Genomic DNA, 25,731 nt, shown 5'->3' with positions numbered 1-25,731 from the left:
TCTCCCCTCGTGCACACCGTTACCATTGATTCGTTTTGAATTTGGTTTACTTTCAATGCACGCTTATGTAATCTGGAAATATTGTGCTTTGTTGCGAAAATGCCTCCTATGTTTAAAACATCATAGCATATTGGGAATAATGGCGAACCATTTGTTAAACCTAAATAATTTCATCTTCCACAAGCATGGTGTCAATTCACCTTGAATGTGCTGGCGGATGCCTCAATTGACTTAGAACTACTTCTAGCCAATCAAGGACGAGCAAAATTGAATATCAGCACGATTGGTGTGAGAATGAATCCAAATGTTTGCAGTATAAAGATTTTGATCGTAAATTGTTTGATCATAAACCATATCAAGCAACTGCTGACTATTTGGTTAAATTCCCTTCACCAAAGATGTGATACAAGTACCTGCAATTTCGCTTGAATCTATGGCCAACATTGGGTGTGTTGGCCAGAAGAAAACAAATCTCAAAGTATCAAAACTTGTGCCAATTTTGTAAAAATCTAAACCAAAAAGACCTTGGAACACTGTATAGTTCATTGTCCTCAGTGGAACGTACAAAGAAAACTATTTTAAGAATATACTTGGAGAGCAAAACATCAGTGTGCAGACGGACACTTGGCAACATATTTTTTCATGTTTCAAATTGGCCACGAAAGTGGCAATAGTACAGTTTTTGGACTCAATTTATCCAGAAATAGGAAATCAAAACTGCAATAATGTATGAAATTTTACTGAGAAGTTTTATTATTTATGTTATATATTTGTTACATACTTAAGGAAAAAGTATGTTTTTATTATTTATGTATTTGGTGAATACTACACTTGCCCGTTTTTCTTTGATATGTGTTTATTCTTCTGTTTTGTAATGAAATGCAAGACGATATAGAAAATTGTTATATAATTTGAAAGGTTGATTTTATCAACTAAACAAATAAAAAAAATAAAAAATATTGGTGGACTAAACAGCGATGCATTTTTTAAACCAGTATGGTTTACAGTTTGAGGCTCCGAATGCTAATTTGTTTTCTCTGCAAAGAATTCTTTAGGATGAATTTTCCACATTAGTTAGTAAAATGCACTGCAGAACAGGAAGGGGTTGTGTTCTTTGTGTAACTCCTCTGCAGCTCACATTGACCCCCTCTTGAGATAAGCCTGGCTGCTCAATCACGCTACCAACCTGTGTAGTACAGACTTATAACAAAGATTGGGTTCCTATTGCCAAGAGGTCAGGGTTGTTTTAGTGCACCCAAAGGGTACTGCATACAATCTTGCCTAACAGAGCGCAGTCATTGGTTGGGGCAGGATGACCCAGAGCTCAGCGATTGGTTTATAGGAGAACAACCATTTGTAAGGGAAAGTGGAACCGTTTTTTCTTTTACTGAGGATTCCCGGACTGACTGGGAATATTCATGAGCATGTGAATCCATGCCAGACCCCATGCCGGAGAAGGGAGTCATTCTCCTGCCTTTAGTTAAGATAATGGTAGGGTTAGTTTGCATTAGTTTGGACGGTGGACAGATTCTTAAGAATCACTGCTGACGTATGAGCATCTTCGTTGTCTTAGGTAGGGAACACCCTATAGAAGTAGGGAGTGATTGGCAATATGCTTTTCTTTAATACACATTTGAAATGTTATACAAGAGTGTGTCGTCCACCTGACCCGCCAAAGCCCCCATCCCAACATTGTTGCATCAGTTAAAACTTGAACTGGCATGTTAGCAAAAGGCCTTCGTTTAATATGTTTGTGAAAGAAGACCATTTAGTGTTTTTACCACCTTTTGAGGAAAAACTAGCTTGCCCCAGTCGCTTGTAACCATTGACTTGTAAGCCACGCCAGAAGGTGTGTGTAGACACGCAAATGGAAAAAGTAAATGCATGACATCATGCAGAGTAATTATTACTGTTATATGGTAAAGTATGTTTTCCCCCTGATAAAAGGCAATCTGCTTTACATTCCTCTGCCCTTTCCTGTGAGGAAAGAACTAATGCCTCATGTTTAGAATTACTTCAAATAATAGCCTGGTTTGGATTGGGATTAGGCTTGATTTCTGAGTGTTTGAGAACCACACGTGACTGAGTAGATCGATAGCGATTTGGGGGTTTGAGCAGCATGCAGAGTCAAATCTTCCAAATGGAATAAACTTGTAGCCCTTGAATCTGCAAGTGCTTTGCCACCACCACGAGCGGTTTGTGCATACACAACATACCAGTGAAATCCCAATAGGAAGGGCTATGAACTGAAAATGTTGTCCTCCGTGCATCTCCACCCCAACACCATCCTACAGGGGACTGCATAGAATTGAGGTGGCAAACGAAAAGAGAACAGCCCACAGAGCAGGGGAGACAATGAAAAACAAACAAAACCAGCATGTAAGGGTCAGACCAGTGACATACATAACTGCTGCACTTTTTAAAACAGTATCAAAAACTGGATATCTTCAGGTGGTGCTTGTAAAATATAGGTTTGGATAAGCAGCAGCTATAATGCAACATGGAAAAAGGATCATGGGAGACATGGTGGGGAAGACTGGTAGAAACAGCCTGCACGATATGGCCACCATAAAAATGCAGAAATGAAGTCTTAAGTAGGTTAAACCGATTCATGCTGTAAATGGGTTATTGGCAGAATTAAAACTAGGTAAACATTTTCTCCAGAGGGTGCACTTTATTGACTAGAAATAGTATATAAGTTAGAGTAACTGAGCATAATTTGCTAATTCCACCAACAGAACACAAAAATACATGAAAAACAGTTCAGCTGCTCAATCATTTTGGTCATCATCCCAGTCCTTTTTTCCCGTTGGAGGTTTAGGGCCACCAGCTGGCTTTGCCATGATAATCTGGAAAATAATGAACAAGTAAAAAAATAAATTTCACATTACTCCTTCAATGCCCATCATGAAGAACATGCATTTATGTTCATGCAATATTTCCAACTATAAACATGTCATTAACACGAAGGGCTTCTGGTGGTTCCGATATTGCAGTTTAACAGGTCGCAAAGCAGGGTTGAAAAAGAAATCCTGCTACAAGTGCTCCAATAAACAACTCAAATATCAAGGATTTGTCATTATGAAAACAATTTAGATTAGTTGTTGCGTTGGGGCCATCTCCTGTCAATGGACCCATGTAAGACTTTGAAAAAAAATGTACTGGTGCACTAACACTCAAAAAAATAATCACACCATGTTAAAAAGTGAGTATGACCACACAAATGCATTCATGTGAAAAATGCTGGTTAGTTTTGTGCCGCAAATGCTTTCATGCAAGCTATAACTTTTACTTTTGATTTCAGCAGAGTTGGCACCCAGTATTTTACAGACTACTACAATGTTTCAGGTTGATCTTGCCAATCATCTTTATCCCAATGTCCTTGAGTTTTGGGGGCTTTCGGTCCACCTGCTGCTTTTGCCATAATGATCTAAAGGAGTTTACACAAAGCAATATAAAACATACAAATTATCAGATTTTAAAACATCTTTTCACATGAACACACAAATGAAACTTGGATCGTCTACAACTATGAAAATGCATTTGTTAAACTTCAAAGGTTTCCGTGTGAGAATAGGGCGAACATCGTCATAAAAAAAGTGAAGGAAATGTACATACACCTTGTGAGGACGAAAGCCCTAAAACCAACTCTTGCTGGAGGCACCGACATTTTTTTGCATTAATGGTTTAGCAACCCTTTTCCACTGAGGAATACCAACCCAAGGCCTCATCAGTAATGCAATGCTGTTTTGCACTCCTTACGCCCACAAGTCGGGAAAGATTTTCTTTTTGCCGTTTTCCTCTCAGACTTCTATGGGACATACTATCCTTTTGCTACTGTCCGTTTCCTGACTTGACTTTTTGGGAATAAGTAAAGCACTCCGTTTTCTTTAGCTTTTCACTCTGTTTTAAGGGGAAGTAATCAGTTCATAACACTATCAGTAATGGGAGACACACTACCCACTATATCTTAGCAAAATGTGTGCATTTGTAAAGCTACACACATTACAGTCGGGATACTTTGTAACTTTGTGGTTACAAGTACAATCGGTCCAGGGTGGGCTGGTGGCAGCAGATCTTTTCCTACCGTGTTTTTTTTAATTTTTAAAACATGGTTTATTTATTCTGCAGAATCATACAGAGAACAACCGTTAGGAAACATTCATGAACAGTTACATTTCAACGCTATCTCACAGTCCCTTTGGGGTCCCATAAAGTGTGTGTGCAGTCTACCGTGTTTAACTTTTTACTCGTGCACTTTTGCATTTTATTGCATAATGCCAATTAGAGTACCATATACCTTTAAATGTCTGTGCCATGAGATTTTCACCTGTCCTTTGACCTTCGCTGCCTTTCTGCCCTCTTGGGTCCGAGATTTTCATATATGGAAAGCCCTTTTCCAAGCAAAGTAGAAATCTGTGTGTGGCCTGATGCTTGGACCCAGCCCACATCCAAGCCACAGTGTCTGTTGCTGGACAGATGTGTTGGACAGAAGGTGTCCATTATTGAACAGCCCCTGCAAGTTTGAATGGTGCAGATTCTTAACAGTGGTGGACCTGGGGCAATTCCAGTCCAAATACTGGATAAACGAGGACTCCTGCAGCCACTTGACAGATGATAGATGTGTTGGGGAGAATTTTCAGTACTGTGTTAATTCCCTTCTACCTTAGAGACCCCCCCAGCTCTTTTGCTGGACTTTTAATTTATATCCTGGAGAGTGTGAGACCTTTCCCCACTTATGTATTTTTCTTTGATTTGAACCCTGTGTTTTTGGTTTTGGAGTCTGACAAACTCCATAGGCATCATCCTTTTACACTGACACACAGCACCCTCTGTGCAGTGTCAAAGAGAAGTCCTTTGGCTTTCTCAAAGGTTTAAATACCTTCTCTTGGATAAAGTACTACGCTTGGAAACGGTAAAGTGAAATTGACTTTACTTACCTTTTTCCCTTTGTAGACCCAGCACACCCATCTTCCATAGAGTGCAAGAGGGGTTACTTAGTATCCCCTTTGTCTACCTTCTCATGTAACATAATGTTACCCTTTCTACATTTAATGGCTGGTTGGTGGCAGCGATGTATTTTTTCCTACCATTGTGCGTTTTTACCGCAGACTGAATTCTCAGCTGTCAAAATGGCCCCAAGTCTTTTTTCGACCATTTTCTGTTGAAAAGGTCCTTCTTGAGATTTACTCTGCGCGCCGAACCAGGTTTGGTCCCTTTCTTCGTTCTGTCTTTGGGAGGGTTTACTGTTGAAGCCCACCTCTGGCTTTTGCGTGTTTGGCACGGCAGGAGGCGGTTCCCAAAACTCCGTGCTCAGTCTCTTTGGTTACAGGAATGCACCCAAAAAGGTGAATGGTCGGCTGGCTGGCCTTGGAGGACAGCCACCCTGCTGTGTGAGTGACAGCTAGGGGAAACTGGACGAAGGAACCGAAGAAGAAACGGGAAGAGAAGCTTGCTGCACCCTCCTGGACCGTTGGTTTGCCCGGTGAAGCGCGGCTGCATTGCTGAAGCTCTGAATTGCTACTCGCCTAGAGAAGCCCGGAAAGGACGACTTCTACCCTTGGGTTGGTGGGATCAATTAGCCCTATGACAAACTCGACTGGAACCCCTCTCAGCTGGCTGTATGCCTTTGCTGCTGCAGGAACCGAGTGCTAGGGGACAGATCACCAGAATCGAGTGCATCGCCTTTAAGCCAGACACGAGCTCCAGGAAGATCCTGCGTACTCCCTCGAAGCAGGACTAACCAAGCCTGAGCCACCTCAGAATGCTGGACCCCAGAAGCAAGTTAAGTCCACAAGGTGTCCAAGAACCATGGTGGTGCTATTTGCGAGTAGCTGAAACCGCGAAGTGCTGCTGCCTACCTTCAAACCCTAGTGCAGGAGTCCCCAGACGTCCTCCCTCGTCCCCACGACTGAGGCCCAGGAACAACCGGATCTGCAGAAACTACAACAGGAACAGAAGCCTGCTGGAACAGTTTCTTCAGACTCAAGGTACTGTGTAACTAGGGGTACTTAACTCTTGTGTGTAGCTAGCTTGCTCTCACTGGAGACTTGCATGTGCTGCCTTTTGAAGAGTTGCTCGGAGCTTTGCCCTTAAGCCTCCCAGCTTGTGGCCCAACAGTGATTTCTTTTTACAACAAACTCTAACTTTGTGCAAGACTTTTGTGCTATCTTCAAGAAGTGCCTCAGCTCCCCTAGACTTTGCTCCATTGACATTAGCTGGCCTGGCTCCCTGAAGACTCTTCTTACCCTGCGACTGTGTTGATCTGTCCCTCAAAAAAGTCGTACATACCTTACTTGTATAGCTGGAAAAGGGTTAACCTATATTTCATTGTGGGGTTGAAAAGTGCTTACCTGTTTGAGAAACTTGTTAACATGGTTTCCTTCCCTAACCTTTTTAATTTTGCCATAACTTCAGTATTACCATTTAAGTGTGAAAAGTGATATATTAATGACCAGTGTCCTAACTATTGAAGTCACCCCAGGGTGTAGGAAGTATCTGTATTCCATCCCAAAAGGGCATCTACTTAACTGAAGGAGTGCATTTTTGAAGTGTATTGCAGTGTTGCATATTGCTCCCTTAGAAAAAAAGGCTTATTTTAAAACGGACTGTTAAATTATTTTAATCAAGAAACCTTGAGTACAAGTGTTATTTGAATACCCGTCACTGTGAATCTCTATGTTGCAACCCTACAGCTCACATTGCCCATCTTGAGATGAGCCTTTCTGCTCAGTCACTCTACCAATTTAGGAGGCATCCCCCTGAAAATATCTATGAGTATAAATATTTGGGGCCAATCGTAAACAAGCAGGTAAAAGATCTCAAACAAAAAATTATGCTACAAGATGGTAGCCCTAACATCTCAGGCGAAAATCATTTAAAGATTCTGCAGATTCTCGTTAGAGCCCATCATTCTTTTTTAGAACTAAAAAGTACTAAGGTAAAAATGGCTAAGAATCAGCCAAATTGGAACCTTTTAGAGGGCATCTTTTGGAAGGAATTGCTATCTCCGTTAGAGCTTCCCTATACAGGGATTACTGCCTATCCAAATGGCAGAAGCTATCCTTCTACAGGAATTGTTTATTAGCAGATCGAATTCAGCATCCACTACTCTCTGATCTGGCCAGGGCCATGAATTCAGACAGAAAATCCTCTGGAAAGCTGAATGTGATGAACTCCTAAGTATAGCTGAAATTCCGGTCGATTGTTAGAAAGACCAGATAATGCGAAAAACAAGCTTAGAGACTTTGGGTGGATAGTACAATGGGATGACTGTAATAAGTTCAAGGTATTTAAAGTGAGGGATTACAAATTGAAATGTCGAACTGAAATATTTATCAAGATTTCCAGACAAACAATACAGAGACCACATTATGAAGCTACATTTTAACTTATGGGCCACAAGACAGGTATGTATAAAATGGAACAAACGAATGTTGACATATCCTGCAGATACTGCAACAACTCATTAATACAAGAATCTGTAGAATATCTCTTGAACTCTTGTAAAAACCTTGAAGTACAAAGGAAAGAATATTTGTTGTAATTCCTGGTCATGTCAAAATAGTGTCGCCTCATGGCCAAATCAATATTGCTAAATATAGCATTAATCAAATTCTCACTAAAATTGCAGTTAAAAAAATAAACCACTGATTATGTTATGCACCAACCAAGCACCTAATAGTGTACATAATGTTAATCATGGGTGATTGAGTATATACATTGGATAGTATGGAAACCTAATGAGCTGTATTTTAATGTAAATATTAATCACACTGCTTATGGAATATTCTTAGGTGGATGCATAGGAGATTATGGATGTTCTTAACGTGAATTAGGTCTTTAAGCTGTTTTTATATTTGATGCATTGGAAGTAGATCTATGCCATAAACTGGCGAATATGTTGCCCTATGTTGTGAATATGTAGGCTCATGTCTGTTTTGAGAATCGTTATAAAATGGTATGACATTTTAATTGTTTATATTGTGCAAGGCGACCAACATCGCAATAAATGCATGAAAAAAGGGAACTGATGACTTTTTGGGGCTCAGCCCCAATTATCAGCACAGTTGGATTTATTTAGAACATGGTCTTAAGTTTATCTGTGGGTTTCCATCTAATTTCAAGCAATTAGAGTTCGTCTCCTAGTGCAATTTACTAACCTGCCTCTAACTGGTTCTAAATTGAGGTTTGCTCCATTTCTCCCTAACTACCACACACAGTTAATTAAAGTGTTGCTCTTCACATTGCCAACTATTGCATAATTGTCTATAAAGTGAAAGTGTGGATCTTCTGTCTAACAAATTATTGGAGTGCTCCATGTGTCTCATTGTAACCAGAGACTCTCAAACCCTCCAGAGTCCAAGCATTACTGCCCTACTAATCTACCTTGACTGGGTTTGGAAAGACAATGTTTTTCCTGTTCACTATAATGGGTTGACTTCTCAGAATCCACCCCAGAGTTGATTCTGAAAGTCTATCTTACCAGTGTCCCAAAGACAGCCTTCGGCGAGCAATGGTTTGTTGTGTGATCACAGTGGTCTGCACACCCCCACCAGAAAAGGAGCCGGTCAGTAGAACAAAGTCTAACTGGCAAGATGCAGAGAGCCTTTTGATCGTGCCATTGGTATAGGCAAGTTGTGCATTGGTCAAGATGTCCATGAGGGTCACTGCTCCATCATAGGACTGTCTCTGGGTGTCCCTCCTCAACCATACAAGGTCTCTGGAGGTAGAGAAGGAACAAGTTACTTACCTGTAAATGTTGTCCAGCATGGGTGCATAGGTCTGGCATGGATTCACATGCTCATGAATATTTCCCGTCGTCGGGCTGGGAATCATCGGTAAAGAAAAAAATCAGTTTGTTTAATTTCTGAACTGTCCTCCTAACAACCAATCACTGGTCTCTGGGTCATATATGCCCCCAGCCAATGACTGCCCTCTACCTAAGCCCCTCCTCTGGCAGCGACTTCAGATTTGGTAGCACGTGAAGTGGCAGTGGGACCAAGAGAAGAGCTGCAGAGGGGCAGGCGGGAGGGTTTGCATGGGAATCCATGGCAGACCCATGCTGGAGAACAGTTACAGGTAAGTAACTTGTGCCGTTGTAGGTCAAAGGATCGACAACCAAAGGGTCGAATGGTCAAAGAATCGACACCAAAGGACCGAAAACCAAAGGATCGAATTATTATTTTTTTTTAACTTTTTTTTGGCCCCCCCCAACCCGTTTTTGTGGTAAAAAACACTTTCACTAAACGAACCCCCCCAAAAAATATATAATTAAAAAAAAATGTGATCCTTTGGTTTTCGATCCTTTGGTGTCGATCCTTTGACCAGACACCACTTGTGCCTTCTCCAGCATGGGGTCTGGCATGGATTCACATGCTCATGAATAAAGAATACATAGCAGTACACACATGCACAACCACGGTAGGTGGCAAGGCTCAACAGTAAGCATCTATTAACTCCTCACCAGGCTCACCTTCAAGCGAACAGGTTGCGCAGCAGTGCTTGGCCGACTCTGGACTCCTTGCTGGAATCCCTGTCGACGCAGTAAAATCATGTGAAAGTGTGAGTTGACGTCCAAGTAGCAGCCCTGCAGATGTCCAGCAGGGGCACACCAGACAAGACTGCCGTAGTTGCAGCGATCGCTCTGGTCGAATGGACTCGGACGGCCAGGCAACGGTCGGTTTGCCAACCAGTGACAGTGGGTGATGCAGCCGGAGAGCCACCTGGAAATGGAAGCCTTGGAGAGGGCCTTTCCATAGTTCACAGGGCCAAAGTTCACAAAGTTGCGACGTCTTATTGAAACACTGTGCGTTCCACGTAGAACTCCAGCGCTCTAACATCCAGCGAGTGCAGTGTCCTTTCAGCCGGCGTCAAAGGGGTCTGAAAAAACACAGGTCCGCAGCACCACCCTTGTGTCGTGAAAAGTAAAAATAAGGTTGCTTATAGGACAGAGCCTGAATCTCCCACTCGTCGTGCAGAGGTGATGGCCACAAGGAACGCCATCCTCCACGACAAAACCTTCAGCAGAGCCAAATGCATAGGTTCGAAGGTTGTTCCAAATGAGCCTAGTCAGCACCACATTGAGTTCCCACGCCGGGGCATTCACCGGCGGGAACGAACGGAACAGCCCTTTGACAAACTCTTTAACCAGATGGTGTGACCACAACAACGACCGTTCCGGAGAGCTCGTTGTAGCAGGAGATAGCCGCCAGATGAACTTTGATGGAGGCATGGGCCAGTCCTGCTTTGGCCAGCGACAGCAAATACAGCACCACCTGCGGAGCAGTAACTCGTACAGCACCAAACGATGACCTCTTCCATTCATGTCTGTAGCATTTTAGTGTAGACGAAGCCCTGGCCTTGGCAAGCACCTCCTTGTAGTCCGCTGGGATATCGTATCCACCAAACTAACATTGCAGGAGCCAGGCCTTCAGGTTCAGCGATCATGGGTCGTGGTGCAGAATTGCGCCTCCTTCCCTGGCGAGAAGATCTGCGACTGCAGAAGCTTGACTGGAGGGGACGCGGACATGCTGAGAAGGTCCAGGTACCATATCCGTCTTGGCCATGATGGTGCGACGAGAATCATCCTGCATCGGGACAGTCTGAGCAGATTGAGGAGTCGAAGAAGCAATGGCAACATAGGGAACGCATACAGAAACAGGCCGTCCCAGGGGAACGAGAATGCGCCCCCCATGCTCCCCGGCTGGGGAAACCTGCTGGCGAACCTCGGCACTTAGTTTTCTTCACCGTCACAAACAGATCGATCTGGGGATTGCCCCATCATCAGAACAGAAGATCCACTTGGTCCTGCCGAAGCAGCCATTCATGGCAAGAGCGCAGCTCCCTGCTGAGTCAGCGACTGTGTTCTTCAATCCTGCCATATGAAACGGGATGAGTAACATCCCCTGGGCAACGGCCCAGTGCCATAGGTCCTGTGCCTCTCTGGAGAGCGCCGGGGATCTGGTGCCCCCCCCATCCTGATGTAGAACTTTGTGGTGGTGTTGTCCGTGAAGACCCGTACCACCTTGCTGTTGAGGGAAGGAAGGACTTGAGGGCCCAAAACCCTGCCCGCAGTTCCAACACGTTCATATGCAGCGTCTTCTCCGGTAGCCATAGGCCTCTTGTGTGAAGACTGCGGGTGTGCACTCCCCATCCTTCCAGGGAGGCGTCTGTCATGCCCGTCTCCTGATGAGGTGGGGTCTAGAAATCCACGTCTGCAGACAGATGTGCGCGCACTCCCCACCACCGTATCGCTTTACAGAAACTCTCGTCGAGAGTGATCTTGTCCTCGAAACTTCCAGACACTTGAATCCAACGGGCGTCTAGGAACTCTTGCAGTGGACGCATACGTAGCCTGTACAGCCGAATGAGGTATATGTATGAAGACATCATGCCGAGCAGGGACTTCATGGCCCTCACCCTGGCGAGCTTCAGGGCCAACAGCCGGTGTACCTCGCCCAGGATGGCCACTATCCGCTCCTCCGACAGACACCAGGCACAACACTTGAGCTGTGACCCCAGAAACAGTGTGTCCTGCAATGGCACCAAGCAGGACTTTCCATAGTTCACAGAGAACCCCAGATCGGTCAGGAGTTGGATGGTCCTCGTGTGTTCGACGGCGATGACCTTTGAGCTGCACGGCTGAGCCAGTCATCCAGGTAAGGGTTGACGTGGATCCTTCGTAGACGCAGCTGTACGGCCACCAGGTGAAAACCCTTGGCCCCGACTTCAATCTGAAGGGAAGGGTCTTGAACTGGTAGTGTTGCCCATGAACCACGAAGCGCAGGTACTTGCAGTGTCCTTTGTGTATGGGGATGTGAAAGTAGGCGTCTTCCAAGTCCAGCAATGATGGGAAATCCCCCTCTTCCAGCTGTCCCAGCACATGCTGAAGAGTCACCATCCAAAACTTTTGAAACTTGGTTTACTTGTTCAGACGGCGGAGGTCTAGGATGGGCCTCCACCCGCCGATCTTTTTGACGAGGAGGTAAAGAGTACACTCCGGAGCCCCAGAGCCTCTTGGGGACAAGCTCTATAGCCCCTTTTCGTAGCATGGTCCGCACTTCCAGCAGAAGCTGAGGGATGCGATTTTCCTGCCTGGCCACTGGTGGTATACGCGGACACTTCCGTTGGAACTCCATTGTGTGTGACTGTGGGCCAGAGCGTCCAGCACCCAACTGTTGGTGGAGATGGCATTGCACACGCAGACGAGGTTCACCAGCCGGCCTCCCACCGGTGTGCACGGGTGGGGGTCCCCGACCGGTTCAATCTTGGGGTGAGGAGTTCGTTGAAGAGGACAAGCCCCAAGACTTCCTTGCTGCCGCAGAGACCACTTAGTCCGGAGATGGTTGGGACCTCAAACACTTGGGCGCAGAGTCCAGCACCCTGTATTTCTTCTCGCAACGGTCCCTCTTCGACGGGGCCGAGGAAGGGTTCTTCATGAGGGACAGTCGCTAGTCCCAAATGTCGTCTAAGAGCGGGACCAAAAGCATGGTTTTCCTCTTAACCTTGCGGCGCTGGTATAGGAAACCCTCTTTCTTACTTCTCGTCAGGGACCAATTGGAATATCTCCGAGGCCCTGGAAATCATGGCATGAAACAAGCCTATTTCGTCAGGTGGTGAAGCTCTGGGCGGCAGAGACGGGAGATTCTCCCAATCTGCCGTTGTTGTCCGTACCCGTTGTCCCAGTGTCCGGATCCGTATCATCCCTTGGGGGTGGAGATGGAGGCAAAGGGTGGCAAGGAGGTTAACTCTCCTCTTCTTGGCAGGAGGTAGCCCCGACGGTCCAGGCGCCACGGTCAGGGCCGCCGGTGCAAGGGGCATCCTCCTCCAGATCTCCGAGCACAACATGTGTAGTGCCGCGAGAATGTCCCCCGAGATGTCTGCAGGTGGTTGTGGGGGCTGAGGTGGAAACTGCAACAGCGTTCGCGGTTTAGGCTGGTCCAAACCCACGCCCTGCTGTTGCTAGTCTATCACCTTTGTCGTCTCCCTAGTCGGTATCCCCGTAGGGTCTGACCTCGACGTACCGTTCCACCTGGATGGTCCGGAGATTGGCAAGCTCCTCCTCAGAAGAGATATCGGCTACCGTGCTCCCCCCCCCCCCCCACCACCTCCTCTCTGCGACCAGGGGAGACTTTCGGTGAAATGAGGCATCATCTTCTTCGGTGTCTTTTCGATGGGCTGGAAAGAGGACTCCGAGATACTCTCGCCTTCGGGGTCGTGCCCTGCAGATCCGCCTTGGCGGCCTTCGCGAAGGATGCCACCACTCCGATGGAAGGCTGGGCCTTCGCTGGATGGATCTGGGCCTTCACAACCTTGTTTGAGCCTGAGGCCTTCACCTTAAGGGGAAGGTCAGAGCCCCGCTCCCCCTTGGCCTTCTCCGTAGGGCCTGTCCAGGACTTCAAGAGCTTGCCTGGATGGTTTGACTTCCTCTCCTTCGAAGAGGAAGAGTGCTGGCTCGGGGTCGAAGGTGCTGGAGATGTCGCACTCGCCCTGGCTGCCGGGGAGCCTGTCACAACGGCGCTCCTGGTGGCAGTGGACTTGCGGTGCTTTGCCTTCTGTTTGGCCCCCATGGAGAGGCGGCATCAAAGGTCTTAGAAGACCACTCAGCTTTCTTTTTGTAGCCAGGGGAGGCATGCTGCTGGGACTCACCCAGAGCAGGGGCCTTGGACTGTAGCCACTCCATGAGACGACTGCGCCGATCGTTCATCGTACGGGGCACCATCTCCCTATAGAACGCAGTCATCCTCCATGTGCGTCTGGTCCGAGCGCAGGTAGTAGAGGCACAGTGTGTGTCCGCCGCCCACAACGATGTTCTGCAAGCCGCAGCCTGGGCAAATCTTGAACAGGGGCGTTGAGTCCTTCTCCTCCGCCATGTCCACACGGTTTAGGCCTTGGAAGCAGTTTCTGGAATCCTCCAAGAAGAAACTCGACAAAATTCACCCTTGAGGGGTGTTGAAGAATCTAAAAAACGGGTCCCCGTTAGTCGGATGGTAGATAGATGGAGCTTGAGGCTCAATTGACCGGAAAAATAGTGAAACACAAAACGCAGTAAAAAGCCTGAGAGCTAATCACGAGGACTCCCACCACTTGAACGTGCGGTAAAAATCTGAAGATGGCTGCCAGAGGAGGGGCTTAGGTAGAGGGCAGTCATTGGCTGGAGGCAGTATGACCCAGAGACCAGTGATTGGTTGTTAGGAGAAAGACAGTTCAGCAATGAAACAGATTTTTTCTTTACCTAGGATCCCCAGTCTGACGATAGGGAAATATCCATGAGCATGTGAATCCATGCCAGACCACATGCTGGGGAACAACCCTCTACAATTGCCCTTGAACCCAAGACCTGATAACCCTGCAGGACTAACAGGGAGGAAAGTCTTCAACATTGATTTACTGTCATCGGTTAGGGAAGGTTTCTACCTCTGCGGGGCCTAAAATAGCATCTCTTTTGAACCACCCGCTTCCCCATTGGGTTTGCGTTAGGGAAGTTTTCTTAAAGTGCACCTGGAGGCAAGACTCAAAACTATCCCTTGGTATACAGGTCCCCCAACTCATAGTATAGGTCTGTACTACCCAAAGGATTGGCAGAATGGCAGAGCAGCCAGGCTTATCTTATAAGGAGGATGTGAGCTGCAGGTAAGTACAATGAACCCAGTTAGTACATTAGTCAAAAGAATCTCTTACACAATATAATAAAATGAGAATGCATTACTTACCGTAAAAGCATTTCTGATGGTTGTATCTGCTTAGATTCACATGCTGTGCATAGGTCCGACATCCAGTGGTCACTGCGGAGTATTGCATTTTGTTTTTCGTAGTCGAAAAAGGGGACGTCGACAAGGCGTGTCTGAAACACTATCCCTATAGTGACGTGCATTGTACCCACAATCCCTCACGCGTCGAGGTCCCTCCGTTTGTATTTTTCTGCCCTGAGGGAGCCTTCTAGACGTGAGTGAGTACAGAAAAGAGAGAGATATATAAAGGAAGTCTATGTTCCTTCCATCCGAGCGGGGAGGAAGGGTGGGCGCATGTGAATCTAAGCAGATACAACCATCAGAAATGCTTTTACGGTAAGTAATGCATTCTCTTCTGATGTTTGTTAATCTGCTTAGAATCACATGCTGTGCATAGACTAGCGAGCAGTACCCGGAGTTGGCGGTGGGTTATGAGAAGGAACAGTAGAGAAAAGGTGTCGTAATACTGCCTGCCCCACCTGGGAGTCAGATCTAGAGTGTGTATCTAGACAGTAGTGTTTTGTAAAGGTGTGCACAGAACTCCAGGTAGCCGCTTTGCAGATGGACTCAAGGGGAACATTTGCAATGAATGCTATGGATGCCCCCGTGCCTCGAGTAGAGTGTGCTCTTGGCCTAAAGGGCAGTTCTCTCTTAGCAAGAGTATAGCAGAGAGTGATGCATTGAACAATCCATCTAGAAATAGTGGACTTTGAAACCGCATCTCCTTCTCTTCCTGCTGCCACCGAGACAAAGAACGGATTAGTCTTCCTCAGTGGTCTGGTTCTTTCCATGTAGAACATGACCGCTCTGCGTACATCTAGTGTGTGCAGAGTCCTTTCTCCCAAATTGGAAGGATTTTGAAAGAACATTGGTAGTTCTATAGATTGGTTTACGTGGAATTTAGAAATAAATTTCGGAGCAAACCTAGGGTGAGTGCGTAGAACCACCTTATCTCTGTGAACTGTAACGAAGGGGTCTAGAATAGAAAGCCTGAAGTTCACTTACTCTCCTGATGGAGGTGATAGCTATTAAAAAAGCAGTCTTAAGAGTGAGGTGTTTAAGAGATGCTTTGTGCATGGGTTCGAATGGAGAGCCCATGAGTCTGGTAAGTACCACATTAAGGTCCCATCCGGGAGCTGGGTCAGCTATCGGGTGGGTGTATTCTCTTTACTCCCTCCATGAAGGCCTTAATAACAGGGATCCTCCACCACGACACTTTGAGTTGGGAAGTGGTGTATGCAGAAAGTGCCGCTAGGTGGACTTTAATGGAGTTAAACACTAGACCTGAATCCAATAGGTGGGTCAGGTATAGGACCACATGTGTGGGAGAGCAGTCAATAGGGTTGATGCTCTTACTCCTGCACCAGATGACAAATCTTTTCCACTTGCTAGAATAGCAGTGGCGAGTGTTCGGTTTTCTGGCTTCCCTGAGGATGTCCATGCATCTTTGCGGGAGTTGTAGATGTCCGAACTCTATGATCTCAGGAGCCAAGCTGCTAAGTTCATGTTCTGGGGGCATGGATGCAGGGTCCTGCCCTTGTCCTGAGACAGCATGTTGTACGGGCAGGGGAGTTTTACTGGGGGAGATAGAGACATCTCCATCAAGTGAGCGAACCATGGTTGTCGTGCCCACATTGGGGCCACTAGTATCATGGTTACTTGTTCCTGGTGCATCTTGTGCACCACTCTGTTGAGAAGGGGAGTCGGGGGGAAAAGCGTAAACAAATTTCCCTGACCATAGCATCGACAGACCGTTCCCCTTGGATTGGTTCTGGGGATACCTGGAGGCGTAACTTAGGCATTGTGAGTTCTCCAGGGTTGCGAACAGGTCTATCTCTGGGAATCCCCATTCTGTGAAGATGTCGAAGACGATGTCTTCGTGCAGGCGCCATTCGTACTCTCCGGGCAGGGGGAAATCTCTGCTGAGTCTGTCTGCCAGCAGATTGAGTTCCCCGGGTACATGTAGTGACAGTAGGAACATGTCCTGTTTGAGAGCCCACTTCCATATAACCTGGGCCAGTTTGGACAGGCCTGGAGAGTGGGTGCCCCCTTGCTTGTTGATGTAGTACATGGCTGTAGTGCTGTCTGTAAGGACCATTACTGTCTTGCCTTGTAGGTGTTCCTGGAAGGCTTTTAGCGCCTTGAACACCGCTAGTAGCTCCAGTAGATTGATGTGTTTGGATGCTACGTTCGGAGTCCACACTCCGTGAGCAGTCTGATGGGATAGGTGCGCCCCCCATCCAGTGAGGGATGCGTCTGTGGTTAGAGTGGCTTCCGCCGCGGGTGTGGCAAAGGGTTTCCCTTTTCCCATGTTTTCCCTTGTCCACCACCGTAGCGAGAGAACCAAGGCCTGCGAGACCACCACTAGATCCTCCCATAGTCCGCTGGCCTGACACCACTGGCTGTTGAGCCACTCTTGCATTGGGCGCATGCGCAGGCGCGCGTGAGGTACCAAATAAATACAGGACGCCATCATTCCTAGCAAGCGCATTGCTTTGCGTACCGTCACCTCTCGGCCGGTTACATATTGAGGGATTTGAAACAGCATGTTTTGGACCCTCTCTTTGGAGGGGAAGACGAGGCCGTCCCTTGTTTGAATTAGAGCCCCTAGGAATTGTTTGATTTGACTGGGGTCTAAACTGGACTTCTTTTCGTTGATGGAGAAGCCCAGCTTGAACAAAAGGTCTACCGTCTTTTGGGTATTGGAGAAGCATGTTTCGTAAGAATCCCCTGTTATGAGCCAGTCGTCGAGGTAAGGGTAAACTGGGATGGACAACCTGCGCAGGTGGGCCGCTGCCACTGCCAGCACCTTCGTGAATACCCTTGGTGCTGATGCTATACCGAAGGGTAGCACTTTGAACTGGTAGTGTTTGCCCTCTATCATGAACCTTAGGTATTTTCTGTGCGCTGGCAACATTAAAATATGAAAGTATGCATCTTTCATGTCCAATGTTGTCATGTAATCTCCCTGAGAAAGCAGTGGGATCACTTCCTGTAAGGTTACCATACGAAACTTTTGGGGTTTGATAAACTTGTTCGCTGGGCGCAGATCTAATACAGGGCGCATGGTTAGATCCTTTTTGGGTACAAGGAAGTACACTGAATAAATACCTTCCGTTACCTGAGATAGAGGCACGACCTCTATGGCTCCTTTTTCCAGCAGTTGTACTTCTTGGAGAAGGATGGCAAGATGTTCCGGTGTCATGCGACGTCCCCTCGGGGGTCTGTAGGATGGGGAACTGTTGAATTCGATACAGTATCCGTGGGCTACGGTGGAAAGTACCCAACGGTCTGACGTTATCTCCTCCCATGCAGGAAGAAAGGATGTTATCCGGCCCCCGACCGGTGTTGCATGGGAGGGGACGCGAATCTTCGCGTCACTTGGAGTTGTTGGGGGCGGATCCCCGACCTCTCCCCTTACCCCGGCGTTGGCCTCTTTGGCTGTACTGCCCACTATTGGTCTGGTAATTGGTGGCAGGGTATTGTTGATGTTGACTTTGTTGTTGTTGCTGGCGTTGGCCACGAAAAAAGCGTTTGTTGCCATAGCCGCGTCTGGTAGTGGGCCTAGAGATCTGGTCAAGAGTCTTGATAGTATCGAACTCTTTTTTTAGCCATCTCTAGAGCTTCATCCACCGCTTTTCCGAAGAGGTTAGAGTCTTCAACAGGTTTATTTATCAAAGACGCCTGTGTCTCCGGTTTAAAGCCTGAGTTGCGCAGCCATACATGGCGTTTTAGGAGTATTCCCTGCACCAGGGAACGTCCCGCTGTTTCTGCCGCGTCCAGAGAGTTTTTTACAATGCTCTGGTTCACCTGGGTTCCTTCGCCAATAGTTGAAAGTAGGCGTGTACGTAAAGGCTCCGGTGCTTCCTCGGCGTCCTTGCGCAGTTTGGACCACTGCGCGTCTGCGTAGCTAGCAAGCAAGGAATTGTTGTTCGCAATTCTTGCGGAGAAGGCAGCCGAGGAAGTTACTCTCTTTGCAAGGGCATATAGCCTCTTGCCCTCCTTGTCAGGGGGTGCCTCACTGGTGGAAAGTGGTACCCCTGCCCTCTTTCTAGTATTAGATACGACTAGGGAATCCGGTATGGAATGTCCCCTAATGTAGAGCGGGTCTGAGGGTGAAGGAGTGAAAAGTTTTTCAATTCTCGGATTGACCCCTCTGATCAATCCGGGAGTGGACAGCGAAGGGATAATTTTTCTCTTCACTGAAGCAAGGAGGGGAATGGTCTGGCTGACCGGGGGTTTCTCTTTAATAACTCTTTCTACAAAGTCCAATTCTGGAGAGAGCTCCCAGTGTCCAGTTCGAAATGCGCTGCAGCTCTGCGCAACAGTGCATTGAAAGTGGGCTGATCGTCGATTGGAGACGTGTTCCTAACCGGAGGAATGTCCGGAGGAGTTAGGTTTAGGACATCAGTGTCGGAATATACTGATGGGGATTGCCAGGGGTGCGAAGGTCCTTCTTCTGGGTTTTCTCCGAAGCCTTCTATAATGTCTGGGCTGTCTACCAGACATTCCTCCTGGTACTGTCCTTCATTGTCCATGAAATCATCTTCTTCCTCCAAGCATTGTTCCTCCCCAGTGAGGTCTTATACCTTATGGAAGTCTGAGGCTGTGTCCTGCTGGGGATCGACTAGCCTCGGATATTTGGCCCGGGTCCTCCTGAGACCCTTCTCTAGTCCTCTTGTGAGTTTGAGAGGTCTGGGTACTCAAACTTTTCCATCCTCTCCATACAGAGGTGGAGTCTTTCCATGGTTTCATGGGGTACCCCAGAGCGGTCTGGCGGGGGAAAAATAGAGTCATTTAGCTGGAAATGGCTCGACCTCTCCAAAAGCGTCGAGGAAAGTGTCCCGTCGCCCTCCGAAAAACCTTCAGGTGTGCCGGGTGACCCCCCGATTGAAGGGGGTAGTCCCTGCCTTTCTTCGGGCTTTTTCGGCGTGTCGTTGGACTTATGCGTAGCGCTCGACGTGTTCTTCGGCGTACGCTTCTGGGCGTTGGCTACAGCGATCCTTGCCAAGCTATCGGCGACTCGTTTGTCGGCGGAAGCTTGTGTTCGACGCTATGGGTGTCGAACGCTCTACGGCGGTCTGCGCCTTCTGTTGATGCGCGCCGGCCGATGGTTTGGGGCGGCGCCCTTATTCGCCGAAAGCCCAGTCGCTGGTCGCGGCTGCGAGAGGGGCTTCGAACACGAACGGTCCGAGGAGTCCGCCGGTGGAACCTGCGTCTCCTTGGGCGCCAAAGCTCTTTTCGTCTTAGACGAAGAAGAGCCGTGGGTTGTGTGCTTATGTGTGTCTTTGTGTGCGTCAGTGTCGCCGGGGTGTTCATCCCCATAAGCAGGGCGTGAGCCGAGCCCGTCGGGGCCGGGGACAGACGACGAAGCGCGCAAGCGCTCTTTAGAGGGGGTTTCGACTTCCGTAGCGGAGGTCGTGTTATCGCGTTCCTCGTCACTGTCGGTGGTAGCAGCGGCGGGTGAACCTTCGGCCTTTGACATCGCGTAGGCCGCCCACCTTTTAACCCTACGGTCTTTTAGAGTTTTAGGCTTAAGAAGCCGACAAGCCGCGCAACCTTCCTCCTTGTGATCGAGGGGCAAGCAGCGGTTACACCGTGAATGCTTGTCCTTCCAAGTAAATTTGCCTTTGCAAAGCGGGCAAAACCTAAAGGGTGTCCTCTCCATAGCCGAGGCAATAAATCGCGATAAGCACCCCAAGGGAAAGGAAGGGGAAAGGGAAAGGCATTCTCAGAAAGACCCAGAGATGTCCCACGACCCCACTCTCCCTACTGTATATGGCCTGCGAGGCCAGGCCACGTGTTCGGCAGCGCCGAAGGATTTCCTCCGCTCGACCCTCCGTCGAAGATTTTCGCTCGGCGGAGAACAGCTACAACTGCGTCGAGGGAGGGTTTATTAATATTATGATAAAAAAACGACCAAAGGTCGAGGGTTGCAATATCTCTCGAGGAGCTCCGTGTGAAGGCGACCAGAAGCTGGGCGGAAAAAAACAATCTGAGGGACCTCGACGCGTGAGGGATTGTGGGTACAATGCACGTCACTATAGGGATAGTGTTTCAGACACGCCTTGTCGACGTCCCCTTTTTCGACTACGAAAAACAAAATGCAATACTACGCAGTGACCACTGGATGTCGGACCTATGCACAGCATGTGATTCTAAGCAGATTAACAAACATCAGAAATACATTTACTAGCTGTTCCTGGCTTAACATATCCTGTTCTAGTACATCCTGAAGGTCAATATCAGTCGGTAATTCATAGGGTCACTTCTGCCCCCCCCCCCCCCCCTTGTTAAATATCAAAATTTCACTGATCGCTTCCAGGAAAGAGGGGTGGGGGGCAGGGGGTAGGTGCCTGTGACTTATTAATGGTCAGTGAAAAGGCTATGTTAGGCAGGAATTGATGTAACCCTGTGGGAGACTACACTACCCTTGTCCTCTTGGTATTAGGTAACCCACCTTTTGGTATAGGGCTGTACTATACAGGTTGGTAGTATGACTGAGCAGCCAGGCTCATCTCAAGAGGGGTAAATGTGAGGTGTAGAGCTGTAGCAATGAAATCCACAAATATAAGTAGCCGAGTAACACTTGCATTCAAGGTTTTGGTTATAAATAATTATTTAACAGTAGTTTTTAAATAAGCATTCTTTAAGAAGGGCAATATATATCTATCAAACATACTTTAAAATACTTTTCCAGAATCAACACAAAGCTAGTAGATACTCTTTAGAGCTGCTTCTTACACACTTTCTACACCCGGAGGTGACTTCACTAACTAGGACTGTTATGGTATTTATATATCACTAGTACATTTTGTAGATTGAGGTTTGTACAAAGGGTTAAGGGAAGGAAAAAAGGTTAAACAGGTTCTCGGAGCACATGAGCACTTAAATCTTCCAATGAAGTAAAGATAAAAACCTTTCCCGGCAATAAGTTATCACCTGTGAGGGACAGTAAGTATCAAAGTCAGATGGATTGTAAGAGTCTACATGGAGCCAGGACAACCAAAGTCAATTGCAGCACAGTCTATGGAGTTGAGACACTTTACAGATAGCAAGATCTTGCACAAAGTAAGAGAATTTGTTGAAGAAAAAAATCAATGTAGGGTCACACGCTGTTACACTTGTGAAAGGGAGAGCTGAAATCAACTCTAGCAAAGTAGCTACTGCAAGTTTCAACTGAGACGAGCGAAGATAAAGACACTGATTAAGTACCCCAAGTCAGAACAGTACCTTTGGTAGAACATGAGGGTCCAGCTGGCTTTTGTCGGGTTGCAACGATGCCGATCCTGGGTTCCCAGGCCTCCGTCGTGGGGACAAGAGGGAGGACATTTGGAGGACTCCTGCGGCAGCAATTCGGAGGCAGCTACCGGCTCTTTTCAGGTCAGCGGCACTCTGGTCTCAGTGCTCAGTAAACCGCACCACTGCGGATCTTGGATACTGGTTGGGTTTCCTTCACTACTGGAGTCCTGCACTCTGGTGACGGGACTCAAGCTCTGGTCGCCCTGCTTCGGAAGGGTCCTGGGAGACTCCTGGAGCTTCTGGCCTGATCACAGACGTTGCACTCGACTGCAGATTTCTCGACCCCTGGCACTGAGTTCCTGCAGCAGCAAAGAAGTACAGACAGTCGGGGAGGATGGTTCAGTGGAGTTGGTCTCGGGCTAGTTGGTCCCACTCACCCAAGGGATTAAGTCGTCGCTTCCAGAGCTTCTCTTGTCGATCAGGAGTTTCAGCACAGCAGCAGGGCTTCACTAGGCAATTTAAAAGGTCCAGGAGAATGCAGCAAGGTTCGTTCACGGTTTGTCAGGTTGTTCTTCCCAGTGGTCGACTGTCTTCAGTCCCAAAACCCTCGCCTTTTAAGCAGGTTTCTCCACTTATGCACAGCCTAGCTGTCACTCAAACAGCAGGTTGGCTGTCCCGAAGGACAGCCAGCCAGCCAATCAGGACGGGGAACATTCAGGCATTCCTAAAGACAAAGCACCTCCCTCACTTCCAGCCCTTCCAGACACACTGGAGCCAGAGGCGGGTTTCAGTACTGAAGCCCCCAGAGGTAAAACAAACAAAGGGCTCAAACCTGGCTTGGCGCGCAGAGTAAAACCCAAGAAAGACCTCACCAAAAAAAAAAAAACAAAAAAAAAAGCCGAAAAAATAAGACCGGGCCATTTTGACAAAATGGTCACCCCTGGGTGCTATATTGCAGCTGAGGATTCAGGCTGTGGTAGGAAAGCGCAATGGTAGGAAAATTAAACCACTGCCACCAGCCATTTAAAGTAGTGAGGGTATAACAATTGTTACAGGAGTAGGTAGGATAAGGGGCTACTAAGTAACCCCCCAGAACTCCACTTAAGGTGGTGTGTGCTGGACCTACAAAGAAAAAGGTAAATAAACTCAATTTAACTTTACTATTCTTGAGAACAGTAGTTCACACAAGAATAGTTATTTAAACTATTATGAGAAATCTAAAGGATTTCGGTGCGACACTGCACTGAAGATGCTGCATGTCACCATACAAAAAGTAGATGCCTATGAAGTTTGTCAGACAGCATAATCCAAAACAGGTCAAAACACGAGCGAGAAAAAAGGGCTGTTAGGGAGAAATTCGCAGAAATATGCTAATTCCCTTTTAACTTCGAGACCCCAGCTCTTTTGCTGGACTTTTTAATTTTTATCCTGGAGAGAGTGAGCCCTTTTTCACCACTCCCTCATGTATTATTTGATTTGAACACGGTTTCTTTTGGTTTTGGAGTCTGACAAACTCCATAGGTATCATAGGTTTACATTGTGACAGCACCTTCAGTGCAGTTTCAGAGAAATCCCTTAGAGTTCTCAAAGGTTTAAATACCTGCTCTTGGATAAACTACTGTTTCCAAGAGTAGTAAAGCAAAATTGACTTTACTTACCTTTTGTAACTTTGTAGACCCAGCACACACTATCTTACATAGAGTGCGGGGAGGGGTAACGGTGTGGGGGGTGGGGTTATATTGGTTTGTTACCTGGTACCCCCTTTGTCTACTTTCTTATGTAACATTCATATGTTTTCCCCCCTTTCTACAATTAATGGCTGGTGGCAGTGGTTTACTTTTTCCTACCATTGTGTGTTTTTACCGCAGACAGAATCCTCAGCTGCAGTATTGCATCATGGGTACCCATTTTGTCAAAATTGCCACGTCTTTTTTCGTCATTTCTTGTTAATGTTAAAGGATATTTGTACAGTGCACTATCACCAACGTAGTGGTGCTCTGGCGGATCTGAAAAAGGCAAGGAGGTGGGGTGAGTTCGGTGGACCAAGCGGGAAAAGTGCAAGAGAGCAGTGATGTGCTATTGGCAGCTTCAGTTCGGTTAGCACTGTTCGCTGAGCTTAGATGTGCTTTTCGGTTGGTAACCACCGTGTTCTGTTGTGCAAAGCTATGTGATTTGTTTTGTTGTTGCGGTGTAGTGAAGTTTGTGTGGTTTTCTGTGCTTTAGGGTTGTGGTTGGTTAGGGTTTGACAGGTGTATGCAGGAGGGGCGAGATTGTTAGTGGGTTGGTTATTGGCCTTGCCATCTAGATCCGATACGTGCCAATTTCAAATTTCTTTCTAGATCCGGCACTTGCTAACATTCACAATTCTGTCTAGAAGCGACGCAAGCCAATATTTACAATCCTGTCTAGAAGTGATTTGAGCCAATATTCACAATTCTATCTAAGTGTGGCAATGCAATGGCTAATATTCGCAATTACATCTAAATGTGGCGAATGCTAACATTCACAAACCTGTCTAGAAGTGACGCGAGCCAATATTCACAATTCTATATAAATACAGCAATGGCTGATATTAGCATATCTAAATGTGGCAATGGCTAACATTGACAACCTTGACTAGAAGCAGTACAAGCCAGCATTGACAATCCTGTCTAGATTTGATGCAGGCTAGTATTTACAATCCTGTTCAGATGTGACAGGAGCGAATATTCACAATTCTATCCAAATGTGGCAATGACTAACATTCCCAATCCTGACTAGATGTGACGCAGGCTAGTATTTACAATCCTGTCTAGATGTGATGCGAGCAAATATTCACAATTCGTTCCAAATGTGGCAATGGCCAACATTCACAATCCTGTCTAGATGTGATTCGTGCTAACATTCAGTTCTATATAGTAGTTAAGCTGGTTAGTATTAAATATACTGTCTGCCATGTTCTGCGGGTAGGTTGAGTGTAGGGTTTACGGAGTAGAGTGATTGCTCTACTCCCCACCCAGGCCACTGAAAGGTAGGCCATACTAAATATATTGGGGTACCCCCTGATCACGCTCACACCAGAGTAAATGCACCACTCTTGGGAATTAAAGCCATGAGTCGGTCTTGCAAGGATAACAAACTTTAATCTGTACAAAGATGAGGCTTGGGGGAAATGTCAGAGGACTCTGCCCTTCCGACCAGCATTCTGTCTTCCTTGGCTGGCTCCTCCAGACTAATGGCAAGCAGGCGCCTTTATATACGCTTCAACTTGGTCACTGGATATCGGCAGAGCTCACCCAAAACTGTTCTTGCCATACAAGGGATGCTGTAGTCTAGTGTTGCATGGCCAGGTTTACATTTTAGACCAACCTGCTTAAAATACTGCTGCCTCTGCAGGAACACATTGTAGCTCTTGCTTAGCATAATTTGCTATGTTATAAACATTCATACATAAACACATCTTCCCGCCATACTCTTTACACTTGACTCAATACAATTATATTTGATCTGGTCCAGTAATTTCTACAAAAAAAACCCTGTTTTCCCATAGTACTCTGTCATGCATTGAATCTACGTTAGTCTCCATTGGCTTGTGATGACAGGGAACAGCTGCTGAATTACCTGGTGCTTTCTGCTAGAGCTAGACGAGCCCCATGCAATGCTTGTAGTTTATTTTTAGCCCAGGATGCATTCTTTTTGGCAGAGGATTTTGCTGTTTACCGGGCTTTGAGATTTTAAACTACACAGAACATTTGAGTGTTTTCAACTAATGGTTATT

General features: G+C 46.9%; 1 protein-coding gene across 2 annotated transcripts in view; it reads right to left on the bottom strand.

The window, feature by feature from the left end:
• Nucleotides 1-2,654: 2,654 nt before the first annotated feature.
• The window catches only part of CCT8 (chaperonin containing TCP1 subunit 8), a 403,324-nt gene continuing 380,247 nt past the window's right edge, over nt 2,655-25,731 (bottom strand). Inside the window, exons 15-16 of one of the 2 annotated variants that reach the window (XM_069636366.1) lie at nt 3,293-3,430; nt 2,655-2,849 (exon numbers count right to left, since the gene is read on the bottom strand). In XM_069636366.1, coding sequence (XP_069492467.1) covers nt 3,335-3,430 — 96 coding nt within the window. In that variant the 3' untranslated portion in view covers nt 2,655-2,849; nt 3,293-3,334. The remainder of the gene's footprint in view (nt 2,850-3,292; nt 3,431-25,731) is intronic. The other variant, XM_069636365.1, reaches the window with a different exon arrangement.

The sequence above is a fragment of the Ambystoma mexicanum genome, chromosome 7p (assembly GCF_040938575.1).
Source record: "Ambystoma mexicanum isolate Mex_15411 chromosome 7p, UKY_AmexF1_1, whole genome shotgun sequence".
NCBI classification, from domain to species: domain Eukaryota; kingdom Metazoa; phylum Chordata; class Amphibia; order Caudata; family Ambystomatidae; genus Ambystoma; species Ambystoma mexicanum.
Note: the sequence above shows the minus strand (reverse complement) of the source record. Positions and strands in the feature narration are given on the sequence as shown.